Source organism: Mesoplodon mirus (assembly GCF_964341445.2).
Source record: "Mesoplodon mirus genome assembly, chromosome: 5".
NCBI classification, from domain to species: Eukaryota; Metazoa; Chordata; class Mammalia; order Artiodactyla; family Ziphiidae; genus Mesoplodon; species Mesoplodon mirus.
The window spans coordinates 124,531,746-124,557,371 of NC_138980.1; the positions used below are offsets into that span (position 1 = coordinate 124,531,746).

Here is a 25,626-nt window from a genome sequence, read left to right on the forward strand (position 1 = left end):
CATATTTAAAAATGAACTTTTGATCTTCTCCTTTTAAAACCTGATCCTCATCCAGTGTTCTCTTTCTCAGTAAATGTCATCCACCCAGTCGCTCAAGTCACAAACTTGAAACCGGAGTATCCTTCTTAGCACTTCTCTCCTTCATCTCAAATACAATTCATCAAGTCCCATCAATTCTACTTCCAAAATATATCTCATATCTGTCATCTTCTCTCCATCTCCCTTGCAACCCCTCTATCCTAAATTGCTTTCATCTCTCTCCTGAACATCTAAAAATATCCCAATGGACTTTAAGTAAAATCTCAAACCCTTAACATAGAACCCTCACTTCCATCTGCAGCCTTATCCTGTACCTGTCCCTACTTCACTAAGATTACTTGCTTTTATTCATCACCCAGATATAATAAGTGTTTTCTTACCTCAAAGCCTTGGCCACTGTATTGATTTCCTAGGGATGCCATAACATATTACCACAAAATGGGTGGTTGAGACAACAGAAAAATTTTTAACATCTTTACTGGAGTATAATTGCTTTACAATGTTGTATTAGCTTCTGCTGTATAACAAAGTGAATCAGCTATATGTATACATACATCCCCATATCTCCTCCCTCTTGCATCTCCCTCCCACCCTCCCTATCCCACCCCTCTAGGTGGTCACAAAGCACCGAGCTGATCTCCCTGTGCTATGTTGCTGCTTCCCACTAGCTCTCTATTTTACATTTGGTAGTGTATATAAGAGACAACAGAAATTTATTCATTCACAGTTCTGGAGGTCAGAAATCCACAGTGTCACCAGGGCTATGCTCTCTCTGAACACTCTAGGGGAAGATCTTTCGTTGCCTTTCTAGCTTCTGGTGGTTGCTGGTAATACTTGGCATTCCATGGTTTATAGATGCATCACTCCAATCTCTGCCTCCCTTTCTCCCCTATATCTCTTCTGTGTCTAAATTTCCCTCTCCTATAAGGATGCAAGTCATTGGGTTAAGGCCCACCTTAATCCAGTATGACTTCATTTTAACTTGATTATATCTGCAAAGACGCCATATCCAAATAAGGTCACATTCACAGGTACTAGGGCTTAGGACTTAAACATATCTTTTTTGGAGGATACCATCTAATCCATAACAGTGATGCTATTACCAACAGAACATTCTGAGTGATAAGGACGTGGACTTTGGAGCCCAGACTGCCTCAATCTGAATGCCAGTTTTGCTCTTATTAGCTGTGTGTGCCTAGACAAGCCCATAACCTCTCTGGGTTTCAATTTTCACATCTTTAAAATGAAGATGGAAACAGAGTCCATGTCACAGGGAGAATCTGAGAATTAAATGAGTTAATTTGTACAGTGACCTGAACATCGAAAACATTATATGTGTGTTTATTAAAGTTAGTTCTTTATATACTCATCCTTCAGGTCTCAGCTTAAATGTACTTTATCACACAGACATTTCCTGATTTGTCCTCACTTCAAACATAATTCATAACTATTTATTCATTTGTATTGTTAATTTGATGTCTGTTTTCCAATTAGACTAAGTTCCATGAGAGCAGAGTGTGTCTATTTTATTCACCACTCTATTCCTAGCACCAACAAAATGCTTTGCATCTGAATACTGTTAGATAAATATTTGTTGAAAGAATAATTATGCAGGGTTCAAGCTGGCAATTTAATTTTCATGGGTTTGTGGAGGGTTTTAGTCTCCCTCTCTCTCTTTGGCTCCACCTCTAGGAACCTTCGAAAAATAATCTATTCTAAATTCATAACATGGAGACAGGTTTGTTCTCTTTCTCGCTGTAGCTTCACAGAAGAATGGTGATGCCTTAGCCAACAGTTTTCTATGAAAATCTGACCCCCAAAGGGACAGAGAAGAGAAACATGGAGCCAAGTACAGGAGGGCACAGGGATAGTGAATCAGAAACAATTACAGTGTAAGGGGTCACCACATGGTAATTCAATTAAAAAACATATTTGGGGACCAGGTATGAATTTGTATCTATCAATAGGAATTTGTCCTTTATTTTAAGCATGGGAAAGGTGGGGGGCAGAGAACAAACATAGCTTATGCTGAAGAAACTGCTGGTGCTCTTCTTATTTCATTGCTTGTATAAATAGAAGTCTGGCTCCGTGAACAGGTAAGTAGGTGAGACCCAGGTTATGCCATTTCTATCTACAGAAAAAGAAACGGATACCTCATCCTCCAGGTAACACAGGGAGCCTGAAAACTCACCGGGATCTCATTACTTGTTCTCCAGATTGGGGCACTCCCTTTGCCACCTGGATCCTAATGTACCTCTAGCCGTTATGCCAATATAAGCTGAAAGACTAGTTTTTTGTTTGTTTGTTTGTTTGTTTTGCGGTACGCGGGCCTCTCACTGTTGTGGCCTCTCCCGTTGCGGAGCACAGGCTCCGGACGCGCAGGCTCAGTGGCCATGGCTCACGGGCCCAGCCGCTCCGCGGCATGTGGGATCTTCCCGGACCGGGGCACGAACCCGTGTCCCCTGCATCGGCAGGCGGACTCTCAACCACTGCGCCACCAGGGAAGCCCAAGATTAGTTTTTTGATGTTTATGCGATAGGTATTTTAGATATAGTAAGTCATTTAATCCCCCTACAAGCCTATATGTGGATAGCATTATCCAAGGTGACAGTGAGTACGTGATACAGCCAGGATATACTTATGATGATTCTCAGGGCAATACTCACTTCGCCCGAAGGGCTTGGCTTGCAATCTGACACGTTTGAAGTCACTAGTAAAACCTAGTCCGGCAGTGTCTTAAAGCCTGGTCCGCAGACCCCTGCGTCAGAATCACTGTTGGTCTTTGTAAAAAATTCAGATTCCCTGGCCCTGCCTAAGACCGAAGGAATCAGCAGGTGGGGGGTTAGTGATTCTGCTGCAGGGCACCTGTGGAAGCAGATGATTCACATGCATGAGGACCACACGCATAGGCTATGGGCATTATCGCACAGACAGCTGCGTAGCATCCTAGCTGACTTCAGCCCTGCTCGGCAGTCTCTAACCAAACCTGCTCTCAGAGCCGCCTGGTCTCCCGCAGGCGCAGAACGCAACTGATCATGGGTTCCTGTACGCTGGGCGGGACTCCCTAAGACTCCGCCCCCTCCGAATAAGCCGATGCAAGGGGCGGGACTCTCCCTAAGAAACTTAATTCCGGCTTCTCCCTCCTGCCCCGCCTCCGGATCTCAGACCAATCAGATGGCAGATTGCTGAAGCTCGGGGCCAATGCTAGGGGCCGTCCTTATTTCCTCCGTGCAGTTTGAAAGTGTCAGGTTGCTGCTGAGGAAGTCGCTGGACTCACTGTTGTCTCAGCGGCGACGCGGAGACAAGACGCGGAGGACGGAGTCCGTGTTTGCGGAGAGCCGAGGTGGTGGGTAGCGGCGCCGCGGGCGGGCCCCGCGCCCCTGGCGGAGGCGCTGGAGTGGGGTTTAAAGTGTCTCGGCCTGGGTTGGCGCCCCCGGAGATCGGACAGGACAGGGCTGGGGGCATCTTCCCGAAACGCGGGCCCTTCAGCTGTTTTGCGGGGCGGCAAGGTCGAGAGGTTTTTTTCCTCCGAGCCGTCCGGGAAGAGAGGGCAGGAGTGAGGGGTGCCTGAAGTATAGCGGTATTGTCGCTATAGGTTCTGGTCATTTAAAACGTTAGGGGGTAAAATGACCATGTCTAACCCTTTGTTTTCTTGTTTTTTGTTTTTTTTTTAACATCTTTATTGGAGTATAATTGCTTTAATGGTGTGTTAGTTTCTGCTGTATAACAAAGTGAATCAGCTATACATATACATATACATATATCCCCACATCTCCTCCCTCTTGCGTCTCCCTCCCACTCCCTATCCCACTCCTCTAGGTGGTCACAAACCACCGAGCTGATCTCCCTGTGCCATGCGGCTGCTTCCCACTAGCTATCTATTTTACGTTTGGTAGTGTATATATGTCCATGCCACTCTCTCACTTTGTCACAGCTTACCCTTCCCCCTCCCCATATCCTCAAGTCCATTCTCTAGTAGGTCTGTGTCTTTATTCCCGTCTTACCCCTAGGTTCTTCATGACCTTTTTTTTTTTGTTCTTAGATTCCATATATATGTGTTAGCATACGGTATTTGTTTTTCTCTTTCTGACTTACTTCACTCTGCATGACAGACTCTAGGTCCATCCACCTCACTACAAATATCTCAATTTCGTTTCTTTTTATGGCTGAATAATACTTTGTTTTTAAGTAAGAATTCGATTAACACAGGGGTAAGAGAAAGTGATTGAAGAGAACTTGTAGCCCTTTGCTTGCTCGCAGCTGCTTCTCCCTCTGTAGTCCCTGACGTGGGGAGGGGCTGGCGCACCCCCTCTCCTTGCCTGCAGCTAAGACAGCTCAAGGGCGCAGGGACGTCACCCTGCTGCCTGCTTGCGCGTTAATTCACTCTTTCTCTGCCTCTTGGAGGTTAATTTGAATTCCCGGACCCCGCTTCCTCTATCAGCCAGGCAATTACCAAGATGTAATTTGATTTCTCTGGCAATAGACAGGCACTCGGAACTTTTTATCTCGTGGTTTCTGATATCTTGGGTTAGAGAATACTGAAAATTTAGGTATCTGATGTACATCTGCTTCCCATCAAAGCAAGTTTCATTTTTCTCCTTTGTCTCTGAACTAGAAACAGTAAGGAAAATGCTACTGTTGGTAGAGTTTTAGATAAACTGTCATACCTTGTTGGCATCAGAACAGGGCAGATGGAAGATTTATAGCATATTTTCCAAAGGTACAGTAGTTGTTTTGTGTCTGCAGTATCTATATTCAGAAATCCTTTTTGAGATCTGACCATACTTTTCAACTTATTTGTTTTTTAAATAATCAGCACCCCCCAACCCCTGCCCCCCTTATTACCAGTCTGCAAACACATCCTAAAGGAAGAAGTGAATTGAAATAGAAGGGACAAAGTTACCACTGTGGTGGATTTGAAGTCCGTGAAGCAGCCATTCCTTGCTGCAGATGTATGTGCTTATTTTATCCTCCCTAATTGGCTTAACTAAAGTCAGTCATGCTGAGATTTCATTTACTTATCATGTCTCTACACAGTAATGCTCATTGAACAAAGTTGAAATTTCCTTTCCACAGTCTAACCCCAACCTACGTTTCCATTCTAATATTGCACTTCTCCCTGTATCTGCCCTTTCTATTTCATTTTCTTCATCTCTTAATTTTCAGCCCACTGTGATTGAGACTTGTTCCACTGTCCACTGAAATTGTTCAGGCTAAATGCCCTAGCAACTTCCTGATTGCCAGATTCAAGGGACTCTATCAGATTCCCATCTTCCTTTGGCATCTGTTTCCGACCACTCCCTCCTGGAAGCTTTTGTGATGCTGTTCTCATTGTTCTACTGTCCTGACTTCCTTTTCCATCTTTGCTGGCTCTTCTTCACTTCCCCTTTAAATATTAGCGGTTCTGATTTTAACCCTCCTCTTGCTACAGTAGTGGCCCTTAACTTCACTAAGGTTATAGTACCCTCTGGACACCTATTAGAAGCTCAGAATCCTCTTCCTAGAAAAATACACATGTGCTAAAAATATTGCATACAGTTTGGGTGTAAGGACCTCAGAGTAAGCAGTCTCTCTCACACTCCTTTTCATAAGTGATCTTATCCTCTCTCTTTTTTCAGCAGTTCCCATTATGCTGACGATTCGTCAAAATGAATCTCGAAAGCTATACATCCAGTGCAGGGCTCCCACCTTGCTTAACTCCAGAAAGCACCATTCGCGTTGTAGCCATTGGGAATGGCAGTCCTTGGAGTTGTGCATTGCATAGGTGGTGTGCCCAGATACCGCATACCTGCAGCCTCACTTCCGTGCCTCGGAGGCACCTCACACCCAACGAGTCTGATAGTGAGTCCATTACCCTTCCTCCCAACCTGCTTGTCTTCCTGTATTCCTTGCCCTGGGGAGTAGCACTACCATCCATCTAGTTGCAAGCCAGAAATCTGGAAGAGATCAGCATTTCCTCCCCTTAACCCCTTCACCAGTTGTTGATCATGATCTCGAATTTCCACTGCCGTAATGCACCTGTCTCACAGGCATAACTCCGTCCACTTCCCATTGCTGCCTGCTCCATTCAGGTCCCCATTTGCCGGAGGGAACATTTATCTCTTGGACTACTGAAGTTGGCTCTCTGTTGCTCTTTCTTCAGTATCCCACCTCTCAAATCCATCCTGAAAGCTGCCAGAGTGATCTTTCTAAAAGACAAGCCTGATCATGTTATCACTTGTTTAAGACTTTAATAACTTCTCTTAGAAGAAAGACGAAACTTTTTAACATGACATAATTATGATCTTCCATGATCTGGCTGCTCCTTACCTTGCCTGTTTCATCCTTAACCAAACCTTGCTTTGTCCCCTTTGCTTTAGCCTCACAAACTACTTGTAGTTCCTGGAGTATGTGTCCATGCCTCATTGTCTTTGCTTATGCTGTGCTATTGCCTTGCATATCCTTTAATCTTTTATCTGTCTTTCAGGTCTCAACACCCTGATCGTTTATTCCCACTCCTTCGCACCCTCATCTTCCTACCCTGTGAAGAAGGCTACTCTGACCTCCCTACTTTGTGCCTCTGTTGTTTTAGGATCTAAGCACTTTTTTCATCAGTCATTTCTAATATATACATGTCTGGCCCTCCTTACAGATTGCAGAGTCCTTGAGAACAAGGACTTCTTCATCTTACCTTTCTCACCAATGTCTTACATATAACTGGTGTTCAGATCATTTGAATAGTCATAATATGCCTTTTAAGGAACTTATGTACTTGTTACTACCAGTACTTTTATTATTATTTATTTTTTTGGTTAAGACCTTAAACAATTTTTCTTTGAATGGTATTAGAATCTATTTTTCCATATAGGCTTTTCTTAAAATAGTATTCCCGGGGCTTCCCTGGTGGCGCAGTGGTTGAGAGTCCGCCTGCCAATGCAGGGGACACGGGTTCGTGCCCTGGTCCGGGAAGATCCCACATGCCACGGAGCGGCTGGGCCCGTGGGCCATGGCCGCTGAGCCTGCGCGTCTGGAGCCCGTGCTCCACAACGGGAGAGGCCACAGCAGTGAGAGGCCCGCGTACCGAAAAAAAAAAAAAAAAAAAAAAATAGTATTCCCAAAAGGTCAGTTCGCCAAGCAGAGAATTTACATAGGTTGTTCCTTCTCTCTTGGTTCAGTATCTTTTAAGAAAGGATGCAGCACCTAGGTCCTCACACACTGTTGAACAGTGATCACACGTTCTGATTCTCAGCAGCCCCTACCATGGCTTTTTCTGGGGAGCCTCCATTTTTTCTTTAACCTTTCATGTATTTGTCTCATCTCCTTGACTACATTATAAACTCACTCGCTGGGAAGTGAGTCTTTATGTTTTTCTTGCCCAGTGATTTCGTCTGTGGGTGTTCAGTATGTTGAATGATTTTAACATATCGAATGGTTATTGTTTACAGGGTAGGATGTTATTACACACACATATATGTATATAGAAAACATTTTATTTTAGTTTAAATATTACAAAAAACAAACTAAAGTTAGCTTCTCCTGTTTTATAGTATTTGTACAGAATGTCATCAGATGAGGAGAAATGCTCACCTCCAGTTTTGCACAATGACTCCAACCGAGGCAGTTCTGTCTCTTCAGATCTTCAGGTAGGAAGACATGTCTAAATTTGTCATGACTTATTTATTTCAAACAAGAGACAATATGAGGGAAAACTAGGAATACATTTTTCATTCATTCATGCCATTTGCATTTATAATTATAATGTGTATCAAATTATAATAATATCAAACTGGGAATTATTTTACAAACTTTGGGAAATACCTTACATTGTTTTAATTAACCGTTCAGAAAATAATCATGAACGCTTCCAGCATTCTCTGTACAAAGGCTTCAAACAACACAGTGAGAGGAGAAGCTGAAAATCTGAAGAAACATTTTTTCTTGAAATTTTCTCTTTGTAGCTCTCTCATTTGAATGCTGCTTTCCCTTTAATGCAAATTAATCCAATATCAAACCATCCAGAGTTCTGGGGCCCTAGAGTGTTCCAAGAGTGTTCCACTCTTGGTTCTGGCCCCTGTTGCCATACCATTCAACACCTGCTGGTGCCCAGGACCTGGACAGTGACAGGTACATTGACTACAGAAGGCGTGGCTTTTATATGAAATGTTTTCAATTTCTTTTAATTCTAAGTGTTTTATCATCAAAAATATGGATTCAGATTTCTAGAGTAGATTTTAAATGAGAGAATACTGACACGGTATATCTTGGGTTTTATGGTTATATTACTTAAGAGGGGAAAAGCTGGATGGTATGTTTATGCCTAAGTAGAGTAAGTTGTTACTGGCACTGCATAAGATGACAGAAGCTTTAGGGAAATATTTTATGAAACAGATGTGTTCCTTTAATTGAAATGACAGGTTTAGGAATTGGGAAGCTATTGGAAAAGTACCTGTGAATATTTACTAGGGTAAAAGTGGTCTGGAATTGTGACTTAGATGTTTCATCCTTGCCTTCCCTTTGGATGTTACCTCTCCCATATAGTGCTATCTCTTAAGGCAACAGTGTTGTCCTGCACCCTTCATCTTTGCCACATCCAAACTTCCTTCAGGAGAGAACTGATTAACTTATTTATACCTGTGATATTGTGAGTTATAATAAATAAATAGTTGGTCTTCATCCCATTTCTGCCACAGAGCTCCTAAACCTATTGGAATTTCCTAACTAGTGAGAATGATGGTATCTTTTGTTATGTTGATGATGTGACTTCTGGACCTCGCCTAAGGATGGGGACTGGCTGCCAGGAGAGACAACCATGTTATCGGAGGGTTGAAACTTTCAGTCACACCCCCCTGACCTCGGGGAGAGGGTCTTGGAAGTTGAATCAATCGCCAGTGGTCATTGATTTATTCAATTATGCCTATTTAATGAAGCCTGCATCAAAACCCAAAAGGACCGGGTTTGGGGAGCTTCCAGTTGGTGTACACGTGTAAGTGCTGGGTGACTGGCCTGCCAGGAGAGGGGACGGAAGCTCCATGCCCCTTCCCCATACCTTGCCCTGTATATTCCTTCCATCTGGCTATTTCTGGGTTATATCCTTTTACAATAAACTGGTAATCTAGTAAGTAAAATGTTTCTCCAAGTTCTGTGAGTCCTCTAACAAATTACTCAAACCCAAGGAGTGGGTCTTTGGAACCTGCAGTCCATAGCTGGTTGGTCAGAAACACAGGTGATAACCTGGACTCGCGACTGGCATCTGAAGTTGTGGGGTGGGGGAGGGCAGTTTTGTGGAACTGATCCCTTCACCTTTGGAATCTGATGCCATCTCTGGTGGAAAGTGTCAGAATTGAGTTGAATTATAGGACACACAAGTGGTGTCTGAGAATTGCTTGGTGGTTGTGGGGAAAAAACTCACACATTGTAATTGTTGGGTCCAGGACCCTCTAATACTAAAATGTAAACACCTTATAACATCTCAAGTTGTCATTTTGTCAAGAAACAAAGCTTTACATTAAAAGAAACGTCTAGAGTAGAATTTTAAGAGAGGGTGGGGGAAGAATCTTCTAGACATGCCAGAAATCATTTTGTGTTATTGGTTACCTACTTAGAATGTCACCCCAACTGAGATTCTGTTTTTAGTAACCCTCAGCTTATGACCCTACTGGTTCTTGACCACAGTTGAAAAGCTGGCCATATTCCATTACTGGAAACATTTCAAAATGAAATGCCAAAAATGATGTTAAAAATAAAATAACATAAAATAATTATATAATTTAACATATATAGTAAACATGTAACACCAAACACTTAATACAAAGGCCCCTCATAAATCAGTATTCCTCTTAAGAGCATTTTTTTTTTTTTTTTTTTTTGTGCGGTACGCGGGGCTCTCACTGTTGTGGCCTCTCCCGTTGCGGAGCACAGGCTCCAGACGCGCAGGCCCAGCGGCCATGGCTCACGGGCGCAGCTGCTCCCTGGCATGTGGGATCTTCCCGGACCGGGGCACGAACCCGTGTCCCCTGCATCGGCAGGCGGACTCTCAACCACTGCGCCACCAGGGAAGCCCAAGAGCGTTTTTATTAGTTTCAGATATGTGAATGCTTCATAAAACTGTTGCTGATAAATGTGGAGGGAGGGGCTTTATCCATAGTGCTTATTCACTTACAATTTCCTCTAAACACAACTCAAAAATATCAGCCAGTTGTCCTGACCGCACCTGGTATGCATGGGTTCAGCTGTATTTTAGGCTCACATCAGTCCAGCTCTTGGATGGGGGGTGGGGGGGCAGAGTTACAAGTTTTGGTTATTACTTTAGGATTCTTGTTTACCTTAAGGCAGGTTATCTCTGACAGTTAAGAAAGACAATATTTTGATCCTTAACTAAAAAATAACCCATTTGGCCTGTATCTACATATATGAAACTAAAATAGTTGTTCAAATAACTGATTTTTTAAAATTTTTCTTTAAAGTAAGTTAAAATGTATATGTACATCGAATCCTATTAACATATACCTGCTTACATCCCCTTTAACTCATAGTGATTGTTGTGGGAACTTGGAAACATATGTTCGGATCTTTCTCCCTTTTCAAAGGTCAAACTAGGGAAGCCACAAGTTAAAGTCTCTGACTTTCACTTCCCCTCCATTCCTAGAGGCACAGTTTATTCCTGTGGTAATAAACTAACCGAGCAGAGCTGATTTGGCTACATCTAGTTGTAACTGCCTCCAGAGGAAGGAGATGCTAAAAAGTTAATTGACATCAAAATACAAATATAAGATAGCCATTGTATTAATCTTCTCCTGTTCTCTTAACAAAATACCATAGACAGGGTTGTTTAAACAAAAATTTATTTTCTTACAGTTCTGGATCCTAGGAGTACCAGATGAAGATCTGACAGGGTCAGTTTCTGAAGAGGGCTCTCTTCCTGGCTTGCAGACGGCCACCTTCTCATGGCCTTTCCCTTGGAACATGTGTGCAGGGAAAGAGAGAGAGAGAGAGCTCTTTGTTTTCTCTTCTTATAAGGACATTAATCCTTTCAGATCAGTACTCCACCCTTATGACTTCTTTCAACCTTAATTATGTAATTACTTCCTTAAAGCCCCCTTATCTAACTACAGGCACACCAGGGGAATAGGGCTTCAACATGTGAATTTTGCGGAAACAAAAATTCATTCCATAATAGCCACACTTTTATATGTTCTTTGCCAAAATCGAAAGTTTACTTTGGCTCTTTGCAGATTATACTGGGATGTTGTTTTGGCTGCTTTAACAGGAATCAAGAGTGATTTAAGTGAGTGGCTTAAAGTTTGATTCTCTCTCTTGTAAAAATCTGAGCTGGTACACAGTCCTGTGGTCATCTGAGGACCCAGTCTTTTCTCTCCTGCTGCTCGACCCTGCCCTAGGGTTGACTGTGTTTGCATTGCCAGTGAGTGCATTGACTCACTACAACCTCTAGCCCATGGGAAAAGCTGAGTAGGAAGCAAGCAGCTTCTTTTTTAAGGACTTGATCTGAAGTTGCACCCATCATTTCCATTCAAATCCCATAGACCAGGTCTCTTGGACACACCTGCTTGCGAAGGAGGCTGAGAAATGTCTGTGGGTGCCCATTTGCCTAGGTCAAACCCTGCAGTTTTATTAACTTAAAGGAATAAAGGGGAAATGGAAGCTGCTGAACTGTTAGCCTCTCTACCATAGTAAGTTATCATACTTAAAAGTTTATATATTTTGATAGTTAGCTCATTAGGACTGACTCATACATTCAGGGTTGTTGGAACCAGTGAAATATCTTGTGTATGGCCTCAAGTTATCAAACTATTTGGGAATTTCCTTTTATTCTAGTAACTGGAAAACTGATATGCTTTAGGAAATATAAACCTAAGGCTTTTTACATCTATTTAAAGACTTACAGTTATTTTTGTTTACATAAAAATTAAATGTTGTATCTCTGATACTCTAAATGATTTTTTTTTCTGATAAGAGCCTTCAACCTCAGTGATAACCATTATGTGAAATACTGACTCTTACTTTCTATCAGGAAATGTAAGTTTAAAACTCAGACATGTGCTTATTGTCATGAAGAGGACATCACTGACAAAGGAGCTGACTATAGCTATATGAAGGAGATTCTGATGATTGAGTTTTCTAACAGTGCTCTCTTTGCAATATCTCTGTTTCTCTTCTGTTGCTAGCCTTAATATATGTAAAAATCGGTATTTGCTATGACTAAAATTTACTGCATGTAAGTAATCTATGTTAAATGTTAAATCAAGGTTGAAACTGAAACCAGGTCACTCCTTTACATTTAATTCCCCTAAAGACTAGCAGTTTTCAAACATCTACCAAGCATAAACGTTTATCAAGCATAAACTCTTTCTTCAAATAATTTTACTTCAAATTCCAACATAAAAAGATTAGAGCCAAACTACAGTTGTATAGATTTATTTCATAAATTCAAATTTGTGACATTTACTTCTCATAAAAGCAGTAAGGAAAAACAATGGAGCTGCCTTGATAAACGTACATTTGAAATTGGGGGATACTTGAAGGCCAGTGCAGTATTATAAACCTAAGTATCCAGTTTACTTCTATATTTTGTTTGGGTTACAAATTAACAAGAAAATTCTGATTCTCTATATAAGTAGTTGAAAATAGTAGATTTTTAATAACATATCTCATTTTCAGTTAAACTGATTTGAAGTGTAAAAAAGAATTGCTAGGAAATTTTTGATTCAGTGTTGAATCACCAACAAAAATCTATCACCTCTTCAAACTTTTTTATCACACAAGCAGCACCCAAAGACTCAAACTTAGAATAAGTGCTAATGATAAGCATGTGACAAGGTGTGAAGTCACTGGATACCACACAACTCATCACTCTCGTGTCATAAGGAGGGACTGGCCCCATCAGATGCGCTTGAGTTTGAGTGGCTGGTAGTTGGTGTGGACCACTTATGTCATAGTTGTGTGCTCACCTGTACAGCTTACTTGAGCAGATGTGTACAGGTGTGAAGTTAAAATAACAACAAAAAATAAACTTGTACAGAGCTACAACCTTTCCAATCTATGACACATTCACAAGAATTTGACATCAATGGCAGAAGGAGCTTTATTCCAACCAACAAACAAATTTAATAATATACAGCTTCTGGCCTGTTAAAATTTAGTATATATGGCACCTTTGATAGTGTATGCTCTTTTATTAATTTTTAAAGAGTTAAATAGCTTAAAAATGAAATATGAAGAAAATATTGTGGATTCCCTGAAGTACCTTCTTGGAAACTAGTTTGAAACGTATTGATATTGACTACGTACATAGTCTACAAGGTAGTTCTGACTTCAGAACTCTGACTGCAATTACATCTATTCTTTTGGGAAACACAAGACACTACGATATATTCATGGCCAGACACTTGAGTGTGTTTAGACAGTTAAATATTCTTACTCATAGAAAACATAGGGAAAAAGTAAGGGTTGCTAATTTTCAAACACCTATACCATAGCATAACAGTCTTATTAAAGGTAAGCTTCTTTCTTTGCTTTAGACAGAATCTCTGTTAACTCAATTCAGCAGATATTTACTGTGACACTTCAAGGAGGTAATTTTTAGCATCATTTTTCTTCATCCTGAAGGTGAATCAAATAATAAGACAGTTATGACCAATGAAATGATGATAGTGGAATTTTCTGTATCTGAACTATTTATGGAGAAAAATTAATACTAAATAATTCTTTAAAATAATGACATTTCATATTCTTGAAAACCTTCCCCCCATTTTTACTGCAAAGACATTCTCTGGGTCCATGGCGTAATATCCTTAGAAATTACTCCTGAATAGGAATATTTGTTGCCTCAGTGACCAACCCCTTTTGAATGGAGACTAAGTTCCAGCATATTTTTTACTTCACTGATAGAATTTTTTGGTTTGGCTAAACAAATATCTAACTATCTATATTAGGAAATTCCACTTTTTTTTTAACTTCAGGAATATTTCTGTAAGGTCTACACTTTATGGCGTGCTTTTTTTTATCCTCCTTTGGCATGTGCCATGATGTGCCAGCAGGTAGAATGCAGGTTGGCATTGTGTTCTCTTTTTATCTTCAGTATTCTTTCTCTTACAGTATCTCTCTCATACTCTTTCCATGCTTACATATGAAAAGAGACTCAGGGTTGTTGTAGAATTGGGTGGGAGCAGGGATTGATCAGAGCCCAAACTACTTTTCATCCCTAGACCTTCCTGTTGTGGAGTCTTAGGAAGCAGCATCTTAGAACTAAATTTCAGAAAAGCAGAGAAATTGCCGTGTCTTTTCCCACCTGCAAGCAGCTGCCAATTGAAAGAGGGCTCTTCTGTGTTGTAGTTGTTGATCAGCTTAAGGAAACTGCTCTAGGTAATCTGTGTCACCGTTTTAAATTGACATGCTGAAGGAATATGGGTACTACGGCATTAGCACTAGAAGAAATTTGGGTAGGTATATTTGTTGGATTTTTTGCTTGTTTTTGAGAAATTTTACTTACTACAAGAGAGTGAGTAAATGATGAATGAAAAACATAAATCAAAAGTACACATTCCTTACTATCGTTTGGGCATACTGCTTTGGGAACTGAAGTAGAGAACATCTTTGTGCCATTACCATTCTTTTGCCTGAGTGTCTTGCGACAGGGATATAATACATTATTTATTGTTGGCTTCTCATAGGAAGAGTATGAAGAACTGCTTCGTTACGCTATAGTGACTCCAAATGTTGAATCAAGTGCTTCACAACCGTCTCATTCTAAGGGAGAAGTGGTGCCAGATATTAGAATTCCTACTATGACTGATGATATTCTTCAAAATCCAGGTTATGTATATTTTTTGAGATATCTCTTCATTTAAGGTGTTACTGAGTTTTTTAATGCTATTGACTTTTGATTGTGAAAATACTTCTCCAGTGATTCTTCTCAGTCAACAGTGTATATCACTATAATTTGGGGGAAATTTTACATTTTAATACGTTTTTCTTGGCTCTTATATAACAGTTGGATTTTTATTTGAACTTCATTTAGCTATTTTATGAAAAGTCATAAAATTAGAGCAACACTGTAGAAATTACATGTCTCTTAGTGGAGTATGTTGCATCTCTGTACTTGTTACAATGGTTTTATGCCAGGAGACACTGGAAACGAAATGCCCAAGCCCCCAAATTAGAGATGGTCTATAGGTAGCCCTCAGAACCCCTTAAGTTCAGGAACCATGTGCTAGGACTTTGTCAGCAGTATTTATACAGGCCTGGAGGACTGTTTGGATTGTTACTACAAAGGCGAACCCATCTTTGAACTGTGTCACTGACAGAATTGAGAACTAACACAAACCAGGATGTGTGTTGATAGATGAGTGAGTGAAAGGTAGAGAAAGGGAGATAAAACTCCTTTTACCTATCTGTTCCTTATTCAATACAAGATTCCAAACAGCTCACTCAAAACAAGTGTTCTTTCAAGGAGCGCAGATAGCCCTCCTAAAACAGCCCTGATAATGGGCAGTTATCAACAATAAGCATAACTCCAGGGATCCCTTGTTGAAGCACATGACACAGCCTAGTCAGAGCCAGCAGGCTCTTGGGTTCCTGGTAAGTCACAGCCCTAGTGTCTGTTGTTCCTCTCCCTCTGTAGACATGGAGTTTTCATTGCTTCTCAGCCCACAGCACTGGATCAACAAATAGGACCAGAACCTCAAAACATACATATTTCTTCTAACACTGAAACGTACTAACACTGAACACTTTCTGCCCAGATTCTGTTGATCTTCAAGAGATATGACCCTTGGATTTATTCATTCTCCATCAGTGATCTCGACCGTGTTTTGATTATATGCACTTCCTACTGAGCAAACCCAAAGTGCTGAATACTCTCTTAAAGCAATCACTTGGGACCTAAGAACCCTGGTCTTTTCTAGCATGTAAGATAGTATTCATTTGTTTATGCTCTGCCCTTTTCAAAAATGATTTGAGATCTAAGCACACAACATGTAGTGAGTTTAGATATCCTGATTCACACACAGACTTGGTTAGAATGGACTACGTAAATTTATCCCATTCTCTTTACTCTTGGTATTGCTGTTGCTTGGTATAAATAGGGTGTGTTGAAGTTGGCAAAGTCTCTGTAAGCCTCTGACACAGCCATCCTTGTGAGGTTTTTTTCCCAGTTTCCTTTTCACCATGTATTGACTAAAGGTTTCTGAGGTGGAAGTAAAGAAGTCCCTATTTGGGGGGAACCGGTGTCACTTTAGTTTGAATGCAGCTAGTGAAAAGCAGCAGTCCCCAGAAATATCCAGTGTTGTAGGATAAGACAGCTTTTCTAAGTTCTAATGTCATTCATCCACTTACTCTTTTAGTGTGAATTGAATGCCATTAGTAGACTGAATTCTTTTTCATCCATATTTTTTGGGTGAATTGAGCTTATTAATGATACAATAAGACTTTTTGAGTCAAACATTTTTCTTTCTTCCTATTCTTTGTCTTAATGTTCCTGTATCCCAGCATACTGTATTTTCCTTGTTCTAAAATCTGACTTGTGTACAGCTACCTTCTTAAATTAGGTGTGTATGATTAGGCATTCTACATAAGACTTGTTAGGTTTAATTAAAAGAAAAATCTCTTTCTTTTCAGCAGGAAATAGCCCTGCAGTAAGAGAAACGAGGATGGAAGTTGGAAAAAGATGTGATTTAAATACTTCAAGTCATTCAAAGACAGACATATGACTTTTCCTTAGCTTATTTTTATTAATATACAACATTTTGTGCTTGATGAATATTATCCATCTAGTAAGGGGAATAATTGCAGCATATTACTTATTGGCAGGATTTTTAAATGCTATTACTACTAATTTATTAAATAATACTATTTAAAATAATTTTGGGGGCTTCCCTGGTGGTGCAGTGGTTGAGAATCTGCCTGCCAATTCAGGGGACACGGGTTCGAGCCCTGGTCCAGGAAGATCCCACATGCTGCGGAGCAAACTAAGCCCGTGCGCCACAACTACTGAGCCCACGCTCTAGAGCTCGTGAGCCACAATTACTGAGTCCGCATGCTGCAACTGCTGAAGCCCACGTGTCTAGAGCCCATGCTCCACAACAGAGAAGCCACTGCAGTGAGAAGCCTGCGCACCACAATGAAAAGTAGCCCCCACTCACTGCAACTAGAGAAAGCCTGTGTGCAGCAATGAAGACCCAACGCAGCCAAAAATAAATAAATAAATAAATTTATAAAAAATAAATAAAATAAAATAAAATATTTTTGGGGACTTCCCTGGTAGTCCAGTGGTTAAGACTTAACCTTCCAGTGCAGGGGGTGCAGGTTCAATCCTGGGTTGGGGAGCTAAGATCCCACATGCCTCGCAGCCAAAAAAACAAAACAGAAGCGATATTGTAACAAATTCAATAAAGACTTTAAAAATGGTCCACATCAAAAAAATCTTTAAAAAAAATAAAATTATTTTGTAAGATGCCAGATACTACAATTAAGACAAGTTAATGCATTATAATGTGTGGCATTTTTTTCCTTAAAACTGCTAGATTAGAGGGCAGATTTTTTTTAAAATATTTATTTATTTATTTTGGCTGTGCTGGGTCTTAGTTGCAGGACGTGGGATCTTCGTTGCAGCATGTAGGATCTTTTAGTTGTGGCATGCATGAGGGATCTAGTTCCCCAACCAGGGATCGAACCTGGGCCCCCTGTGTTGGGAGTGTGGAGTCTTACCCACTGAACCACCGGGGAAGTCCCAAAGAGCAGATATTTTTAAAGACTTAATGGGATATCATTTTGGCCAATTTAATTTTTTTCATAAACCAGAACATTATTTCCCAACTTTCAGGCATCCATGTACAAACTTAATGACTTTTGTCCCATCTTTATACCACTTGTCCTATCATTTAGTGTTTTTCTTTAGATATATTCATTTTTAGCTTAAATTCATTTTAAAAGGAAAATTTATATCTGTCATTATTGATTATCGCATAAAAATAATATATACTTGTTACAATTAGAAAGCAATGGTTAAAATAAATGCAACTAAAACAAAGTTGTTAAATTTTGATTGAATACTAGTAGTGATGATATGTTCAGCCTGAAGTCTGTTTTTTCTTTGTTGAAGGGTGAGATTAGTAAGTGTTAAAGAGGTTGTAAAAGCATACTAACACCAGACTGAAACTTTTTCTTTGACATAGAATAATAAAAATAGACTTTTCTTACTATGTGATTCAGTGTTATTTAATGTAAGGACGATTTAAGCCACCATATAAGAAATTCCTCTTTCCTTTAATTTTCTCACTTATAAATGGAAGACTTAGAGCCTCCCACATTCTTAAGTTGATGCTATTTTTTAAAAGGTGAGTATATATTTAAAAACAAAAAAAAAAAGCAGAGCCATGCTTTTTCCCTGAGTGCAGATCTAATTGTAGTAAAAGAGAATATTCATGTACTTTGTCATTCTGCCTTTTTCTTTGGGTTCCTTAACCATCTTCAGAACATGTAGGTAGTGTTTCATTGTATGACTAGCCTGAACCATTTTTTGATACCTTTTTTTACACAAAATATATGTATTAGGGGGCCTCCCTGGTGGCGCAGTGGTTGAGAGTCCGCCTGCCGATGCAGGGGATACGGGTTCGTGCCCCGGTCTGGGAGGATCCCATATGCCGCGGAGCGGCTGGGCCCGTGAGCCATGGCCGCTGGGCCTGCGCATCCGGAGCCTGTGCTCCGCAACGGGAGAGGCCACAATAGTGAGAGGCCCGCATACCGCAAAAAGAAAAAAAAAAAAAATGTATATATATATATATATATGTATTAGGGAATGATCTTCTCTTTTGCAAAGTATTCTGGAAAGATTTACTTTTAAATAACAAGTTCTATAGTAGATTATTCTTTGTTTGATACATTCAATAAGGAAAAGAGGAAAGCCCTTCAGTCTTGGTTATTAGGACCCTTATAGTAAAAGTGTGAGATACATGAGAAATTATGATGAATAGTCTGTAATTCCAATATTCATGTGTGATAAAATAGTAACTTTTCTATTTTTGTGCTTTTTAAAGATAGATACCAATTCTCTTTCTGGCTCTGGCTCTCACACCAACCCCCGCCCCATGTACATGGGAAGGAGGTGGGAGTGATGTACATATGTACATACATATATATAGATACATATATTTCTCACCTATATGTTGAAGGCTCACAGGGTGCCTTACAACTGAGTGTTTGATAAACTAAACTAGTCTCTTATAGTGTTGAATTTTAGTAGTGTTAAAACCCACCCCATTGTTTTACATAAAGTAATAATGACTTATATACAGCCACTCTGACCTTGGTAAATTACTTAACCCTTTCTAAACCTCAGTTTCCTCATCAGTAAAATGGAGATAATAATACCTTTTTCTTACAGTAGTGTGTATTATGAGCTAATCCTTATGACGTTTTTATTACAGGAACATAAGAAGCACTTAGTAAATGTTGATATGATGATGTGAATGATAATAGTTTCAGCTCAGGCTATACCTAGGTATATGAAACATCCTTATTTGGGATAGAGGTCATTTGTGGGTGGGGGACGGAAGTGTAGGAGAATTCTTGTGCTGGTCCTAAATCAGTGACAATACTGAAATTTAAAATAGCCAGATTCAGTACACTGAAAGTCCATTCTCTGCATTTTCCTCAGCCTCCATAGATAACTGACATCTTGTAGGCTTCCAGTATAACTCCTTACCAATTTGGGTTATTTTAAATTTAGCTAACCACTCCAACTTTTCTTTTCTACTAGGGTCATCACCAGTGTCATCCCCAAGGAAGTCACCTCACCTGGTTATGGACTTTTTCAGTTCGAATCTTTTAGCTGACTCTTCCTCACCAAGGTCTGATTCTAGTCCTGTAGATGCCCATGAAGTAGTTGGCACCGATTTTCTTATTTCCGATGAAAACCTTCAAAAGATGGAAAATGTGCTTGATCATTGGAGTTCAGGTCTTAAGGTATTACAGTGTTCACTTACAATTGTTTAATATGTAGTATAGCACTTTTGCTCTTGATTCCACTGTTTATTCTTCTTTTCTTTGAATTAAAAAGTTAAAAAAAAAAAAAAACTTTAGTTGCCTTAGATCAGTCCAGTGTCTTAAATCTATGCCTCTCAATTGTTAACATCCATATGAATCATCTGGGGATTCTGTTAAACTGCAGCTTCTTATTCAGTCGGTCTTGGCCATGGTCCAAGATGGTGCATTTCTTTTTATTTTTTTGAAATGCACATAGTTAGGCCTGTACCACTTAAAAAAAATTTTTTTTTATTTAGTTTTATTTATTTATTTTTGGCTGCATTGGGTCTTTGTTGCTGTACATGGGCTCTCTCTAGTTTCTCTAGAGCGGGGGCTACTCTTCATTGCTGTGTGTGTGCTTCTCATTGTGGTGGCTTCTCTTGTTGTGGAGCACAGGCTCTAGGCTCCCGGGCTTCAGTAGTTGTGGCACGTGGGCTCAGTAGTTGTGGCTTGCAGGCTCTAGAGCGCAGGCTCATAAGTTGTGGAGCATGGACCTAGTTGCTCCGTGGCATGTGGGATCTTCCCAGACCAGGGCTCGAACCTATGTCCCCTGCATCGGCAGGCAGATTCTTAACCACTGTGCCACCAGGGATGTCCCTAAGATGGTGTATTTCTAACAAGCTCCCAGGTGATGGTTCAGAAGCCATACTTTGAATAGCAAGGTTTTAAATAGTTGCTGGAACAGCTCTCCATGTGCTACTGAACTTCTCGAGATGTTTTGAAAGGCTCAGCCTGTGTGACTGAGAGAGACACCTATTGAGCCTTTCCCACATCGTACCTATGACTAATGGAAATGTCTCCTTTTATATGAAGCATAAGACCCAATTTTAGAAACATGGATTCATTTTATAGCCACTCTTATAGCAACCACAGTGTATAACTGATAAATCAATAAAAATTCATTTTTATTTTGGTGATGTTAGTGGCCTCTAAATAAAACAAAGTAATCCAGAAATGGCAGTTTTTCTGCTATTTAAAATATAATGGAGAAAATGACAGGTTTTCTGAAACATAGTTTGAGAAAACTAAGCTGAGTATTCACATATGGAGAAATTATGGTCATGAGAGTTTTGTGGCATCTATATTTTCTCCATTATTTGGAACCTTAAATTCTAGAAGTAACCTTTTAGTATAATTTCTATCATTTTTATCCAGGGAACAGGTTTCATACTTCTGATCGTGGCGTTAAGTCCATTGGAGTAATGTACCACCAACCATTTAAAAATTGTCCTATGTTCAGTTAACCATACTGTTACCCAGTTTTTTGATACTGTTATCCAATTTTTTGATAACATGATTATTTGGTCTTTTTATTTACGCCAGTCAGTAGGGTGAAAAGGGATCAGTCTTAGCAATTTGTTGTAAGGTGGCTGTTGTGAAGAATGATTTGGAGGAAGAAAGCATCAACTCCAATGGTTTCCACTGTTCATCTCTATCTAAATAATATCCCAGTCCTGTGGCTCAGCCTAGGCCATAGTCCTGCATTTCCTTTTTGTCTGATCCACCTTAATATGGATATTTAAGTCCTTGAGTAAACAAAGGAACTGTTTATTAATGAATGAGACCTAAAAAAAATTTTAATGACACTAAGCTTTCATACAAAGTAACTTAACATAGGGAAAAAAATCATGTCCTTAGTATGGTGAATGTGAACTAAGAAGAGCTGTGACTGTTGAACTTGCAGATGTTTTCATTAGTGGATTTTTTTTTAGTAGGTCTTATGTAGATTGTTTGTTCTGATTTTTAAAAAATTTTTCTTAATTTCAGTGTCATTTTATGAAGCGGTATTAAGGAACAGACTACTTAATTGTCAGTATATTTATTTTTCAGACAAACGTCATATCTGAACTAAGTAAATGGAGACTTAATTTTATTGATTGGCACCGAATGGAAATGAAAAAAGAGAGAGAAAAGCATGCAGCAGATATAAAACAACTGTGCAACCAGATCAACAACTTGAAGGAGCTGCAAAAAACCTATGAAGTCTCCATTGGGAGAAAAGATGAGGTCTTCTTTTTCATACTGCTTTTTAACTGAGATTCAGTAAATGTCTTGCTAGGTAATAAATGCCAGGCACTGATTGTTTACATCATTACAAGATACAAAGGGAAGATCATTTCAGAAACTGGTAGAAAAATAGATGCATAGAAATAAGATTTATTCTTCACATTAAATGTGCCAGGATCACGTCATTTTATCTTTGCCATCATGTTTGGTGTGCTTTAAGAGTGCACATTAAATGTGGGAACACTAGTTTTTTCTTCCCAATCTTTTCTTCCTAACTGCCCTTAACAGAATGTCAGGGAACCAGCATTACCCACATTTTCAACCATCCTTTCGGAGGGGCATAAGTATCCCACATTCTATCTGTGATATGTCTTTATTCATTAATGAAGTCCTTCATTTTGTTGATAAGCACAAGAGCACTGTTTACTTCACTTTCTGTCAGCCTCTTAAGAACTTGAGAGTAGGGTTCAAATCTATGCTAATTTTGTGCTTCCCAACAGCACCTTGAACAAAGCAGATGGGCAGCAAATCTGTAGCTCCCCCAGGAGGATGGTGACCTTCAGAGAAGAGGGACTCACAGCAGATACCTCACCTACTTGTCTGCAGATGCAGCACTCACTGTTTTAATGAACTAGATAAGATGATCAGTTTTTTTAAATATACTTTTTTGGGGGTGTTATAGGGTGCAATGTAAAATTGATCATTTTACGTAGTTTGCTTTTTTGAAACAATAGATACTAATGTCAGTTATTTTCTCTATTACCCTCAAAATTCTCTCCTAAGGTTTTAAAATATATTATTAAATTTAATTTTTTTATTTCAAAAGTGTCGCACGCAAAAAGAGTATATATGCATGTCCAGTTTTTGAAAATAAAGTGAACAGCCATGTGCCACTACACAGCTTAATGGACTATTACTAGTATCTTAGAATTCCTGCCCTTTTCCACTTTTGAAAATTATTTAAAGAACCAGAATGTCTCTCAGTAAATATGCCTAATTTACCAAATCTCTTTTTAATAGGTCCATTTTTAGATATATATTTCAGTTACTCAGTTCTTTATAAGAAAGAATATTATCTCAGGATTTAAAAGCCTTCATAGATTTTTTTTAAAAAAAGAACAGGAGGGGCTTCCCTGGTGGTGCAGTGGTTGAGAGTCCGCCTGCCGATGCAGGGGACATGGGTTCGTGCCCTGGTCCGGGAAGATCCCACATGCCGCGGAGCGGCTTCGCCCGTGAGCCATGGCCGCTGAGCCTGCGCATCCAGAGCCTGTGCTCCGCAACGGGGGAGGCCACAACAGTGAGAGGCCCACATACCGCAAAAAAAAGAACAGGAATAATATCACTAAAAAAGTACATCAAAGTGTAACAATTATTTGCTTTTATGAGTTTGTTGAATCCAGAAAATCATTAAACAATTATTGAGAAACTTCTAATCCAAGGTATTGAAGGTATTTAGGGACTAGAAAGATATTTTAAACCTGGTCTCTGCCCTCAAGTCTAGTGAATAAAAACATTTTGTATACGTAGTAAAACTCTCAAATGTATGGTTGTTTTTCTTGAATTAAATTCCAGTGATATTAATTTTCAAATACTGTATATAAACATTTTATTGATTATTACCAGGATACACATAATGAAGATTTCTTTCCTCTTTTGTTCCCCTTTATTCACTGATAAGTAGTGTATTCATATGGGAAAGTTTTTTAATGAGGTTAACTGGATGAATACAGTAGTGATCCATAAGTATTCTCTCTAGCATTTTTTGATATATAAAAAAACCATTTTACTAATTGCTGTTTACAGGTGATTTCTAGCTTGTCTCATGCCATAGGCAAGCAAAAGGAAAGGATAGAGTTGATGAGAACATTCTTCCGCTGGCGAATCAGCCACGTCAAATCCAGACAGGACGTAAGTGTGAAAAAGAAAAGCTGACTGACACTTATTAGACTTCTGAACTCAGAAACATTTAGAATCATGTATTAGAACTCTTGTTCAAGTCAAAGAAAGATTTTTTTAGTAAGTCAAAATGAATTAACAATTTAATGTTACTCTTGTTTTAAAGGAACTTGATTTTGGTATGGCTTGGGAAAAAATGCTTCTTATATTTTATAGACTTATTGATATATCATTTTCTGCTTCATAGTAGATTAATAAGGACTGTACCTAAATTACAGATGTCCTGGTGGTGGAATCCCCTTTAACAAATTTGACTTCAGATGTAATCACATGAATTTATCACCTTTAGCATATCATATGCTTCCTATATTATTTCTACTTCTAAAATGCCTGAATATATTATCTTCATAAAGAGGCAATACTATATTTATACATTATAAAATTACATAAATGTTTGTTGCATAACTTGCCTTAATAAGAATCAAAGAAATCCATGTCCATAAAGCTTTTTAAAAATTATCCTTAGTTTATATATAATTTAAACTTGAATATCTTTTATTTTAATTAAGGGAGCTGAATCAGCCCCATAGCACAGGGAGATCAGCTCGGTGCTTTGTGACCACCTAGAGGGGAGGGTGGGAGGGAGGGAGATGCAAGAGGGAAGAGATACGGGAACATATGTATATGTGTAACTGATTCACTTTGTTATAAAGCAGAAACTAACACAACATTGTAAAGCAATTATACTCCAATAAAAATGTTAAAAAAAGTGAGCTGAATCAGTATATCAGTATAAATATAAGCTGAGAATAGTAAATTATTGTATCAGAAGTAGAAAAGTATGAAAGTATATATGTATCCCACAAGAAGGCAGAATACAGAGACTCAAAGAGTGTAGGGGATGGAGATTATATATATACATAATTTTTTTTATATATGATGCCCATGTGAGTCATGGAGTAATCTTTGTTCATTTAGTTCCAAGAGATTAATATTTAAGGAAAAGGCTGTTACTGTCATGGAATAGGATTTCTACTTTAAGAATACTTATTAGTGCTTTTTAAAAAAAATTAATCCTAATAGATTAAATCTACATTAACCATATTTAAAAGAGCTATTTAAAACTGAGTCGTATTTTGAAAGTTATTTATTGGGTGACATAATGAGAATATGTTCAACTGTTAGTTGAAATAGTTGAAGTTGCCATCAGTTTTTGAATAAAAAAATTTTTTAAGAAAATCAAGAATTGGAAATGCTCCTTCAAAAGAATTTAAATTCATTGATAAAAGAAGAATAGCATATGTTCCTACTAGGATCATTTTGGTACTAAATATGATGGTAAAGTATGTAAATTAAATTAATCTGCTTATGGTGGTGGCCACCAAGCTGTAGAGAAAGCAGGGCCATCTGGAGCCACAGTCACCACCCTTTCTGCCTTCCAGCTCCTAGTCCTGTTTTCAGCTAAAAGGTCATACGAATTCATAACCAAGATGGCAAGGGGCAAGTTAACTCATTTTCTTTCATTTGTTTTTTTGTTTTCCCCCTACCTTGATTAGTTGCATAAAGCAATGATGTAATGGATAAGAGCTTAGTCTCTGGAATGAGGCAAGGTTGGCTTTTCCCTTTCTGCCTGTGTGACCTAGGCAGGTTGCTTAACCTCTTTAAGCC

General features: G+C 39.2%; 1 protein-coding gene across 3 annotated transcripts in view; it reads left to right on the forward strand.

Annotated features, from left to right (window-relative positions):
- The first annotated feature begins 3,299 nt into the window (after positions 1-3,299).
- Positions 3,300-25,626, forward strand: part of POC5 (POC5 centriolar protein) — a 42,861-nt gene continuing 20,534 nt past the window's right edge. Inside the window, exons 1-6 of one of the 3 annotated variants that reach the window (XM_082621265.1) lie at positions 3,300-3,385; positions 7,566-7,661; positions 14,706-14,847; positions 19,790-19,995; positions 21,886-22,062; positions 23,866-23,970. In XM_082621265.1, coding sequence (XP_082477391.1) covers positions 7,578-7,661; positions 14,706-14,847; positions 19,790-19,995; positions 21,886-22,062; positions 23,866-23,970 — 714 coding nt within the window. In that variant the 5' untranslated portion in view covers positions 3,300-3,385; positions 7,566-7,577. Of the gene's footprint in view, positions 3,386-7,565; positions 7,662-14,705; positions 14,848-16,650; positions 16,738-19,789; positions 19,996-21,885; positions 22,063-23,865; positions 23,971-25,626 lie in introns of those variants that run through there. The other 2 variants (XM_082621264.1, XM_082621266.1) reach the window with 2 other exon arrangements.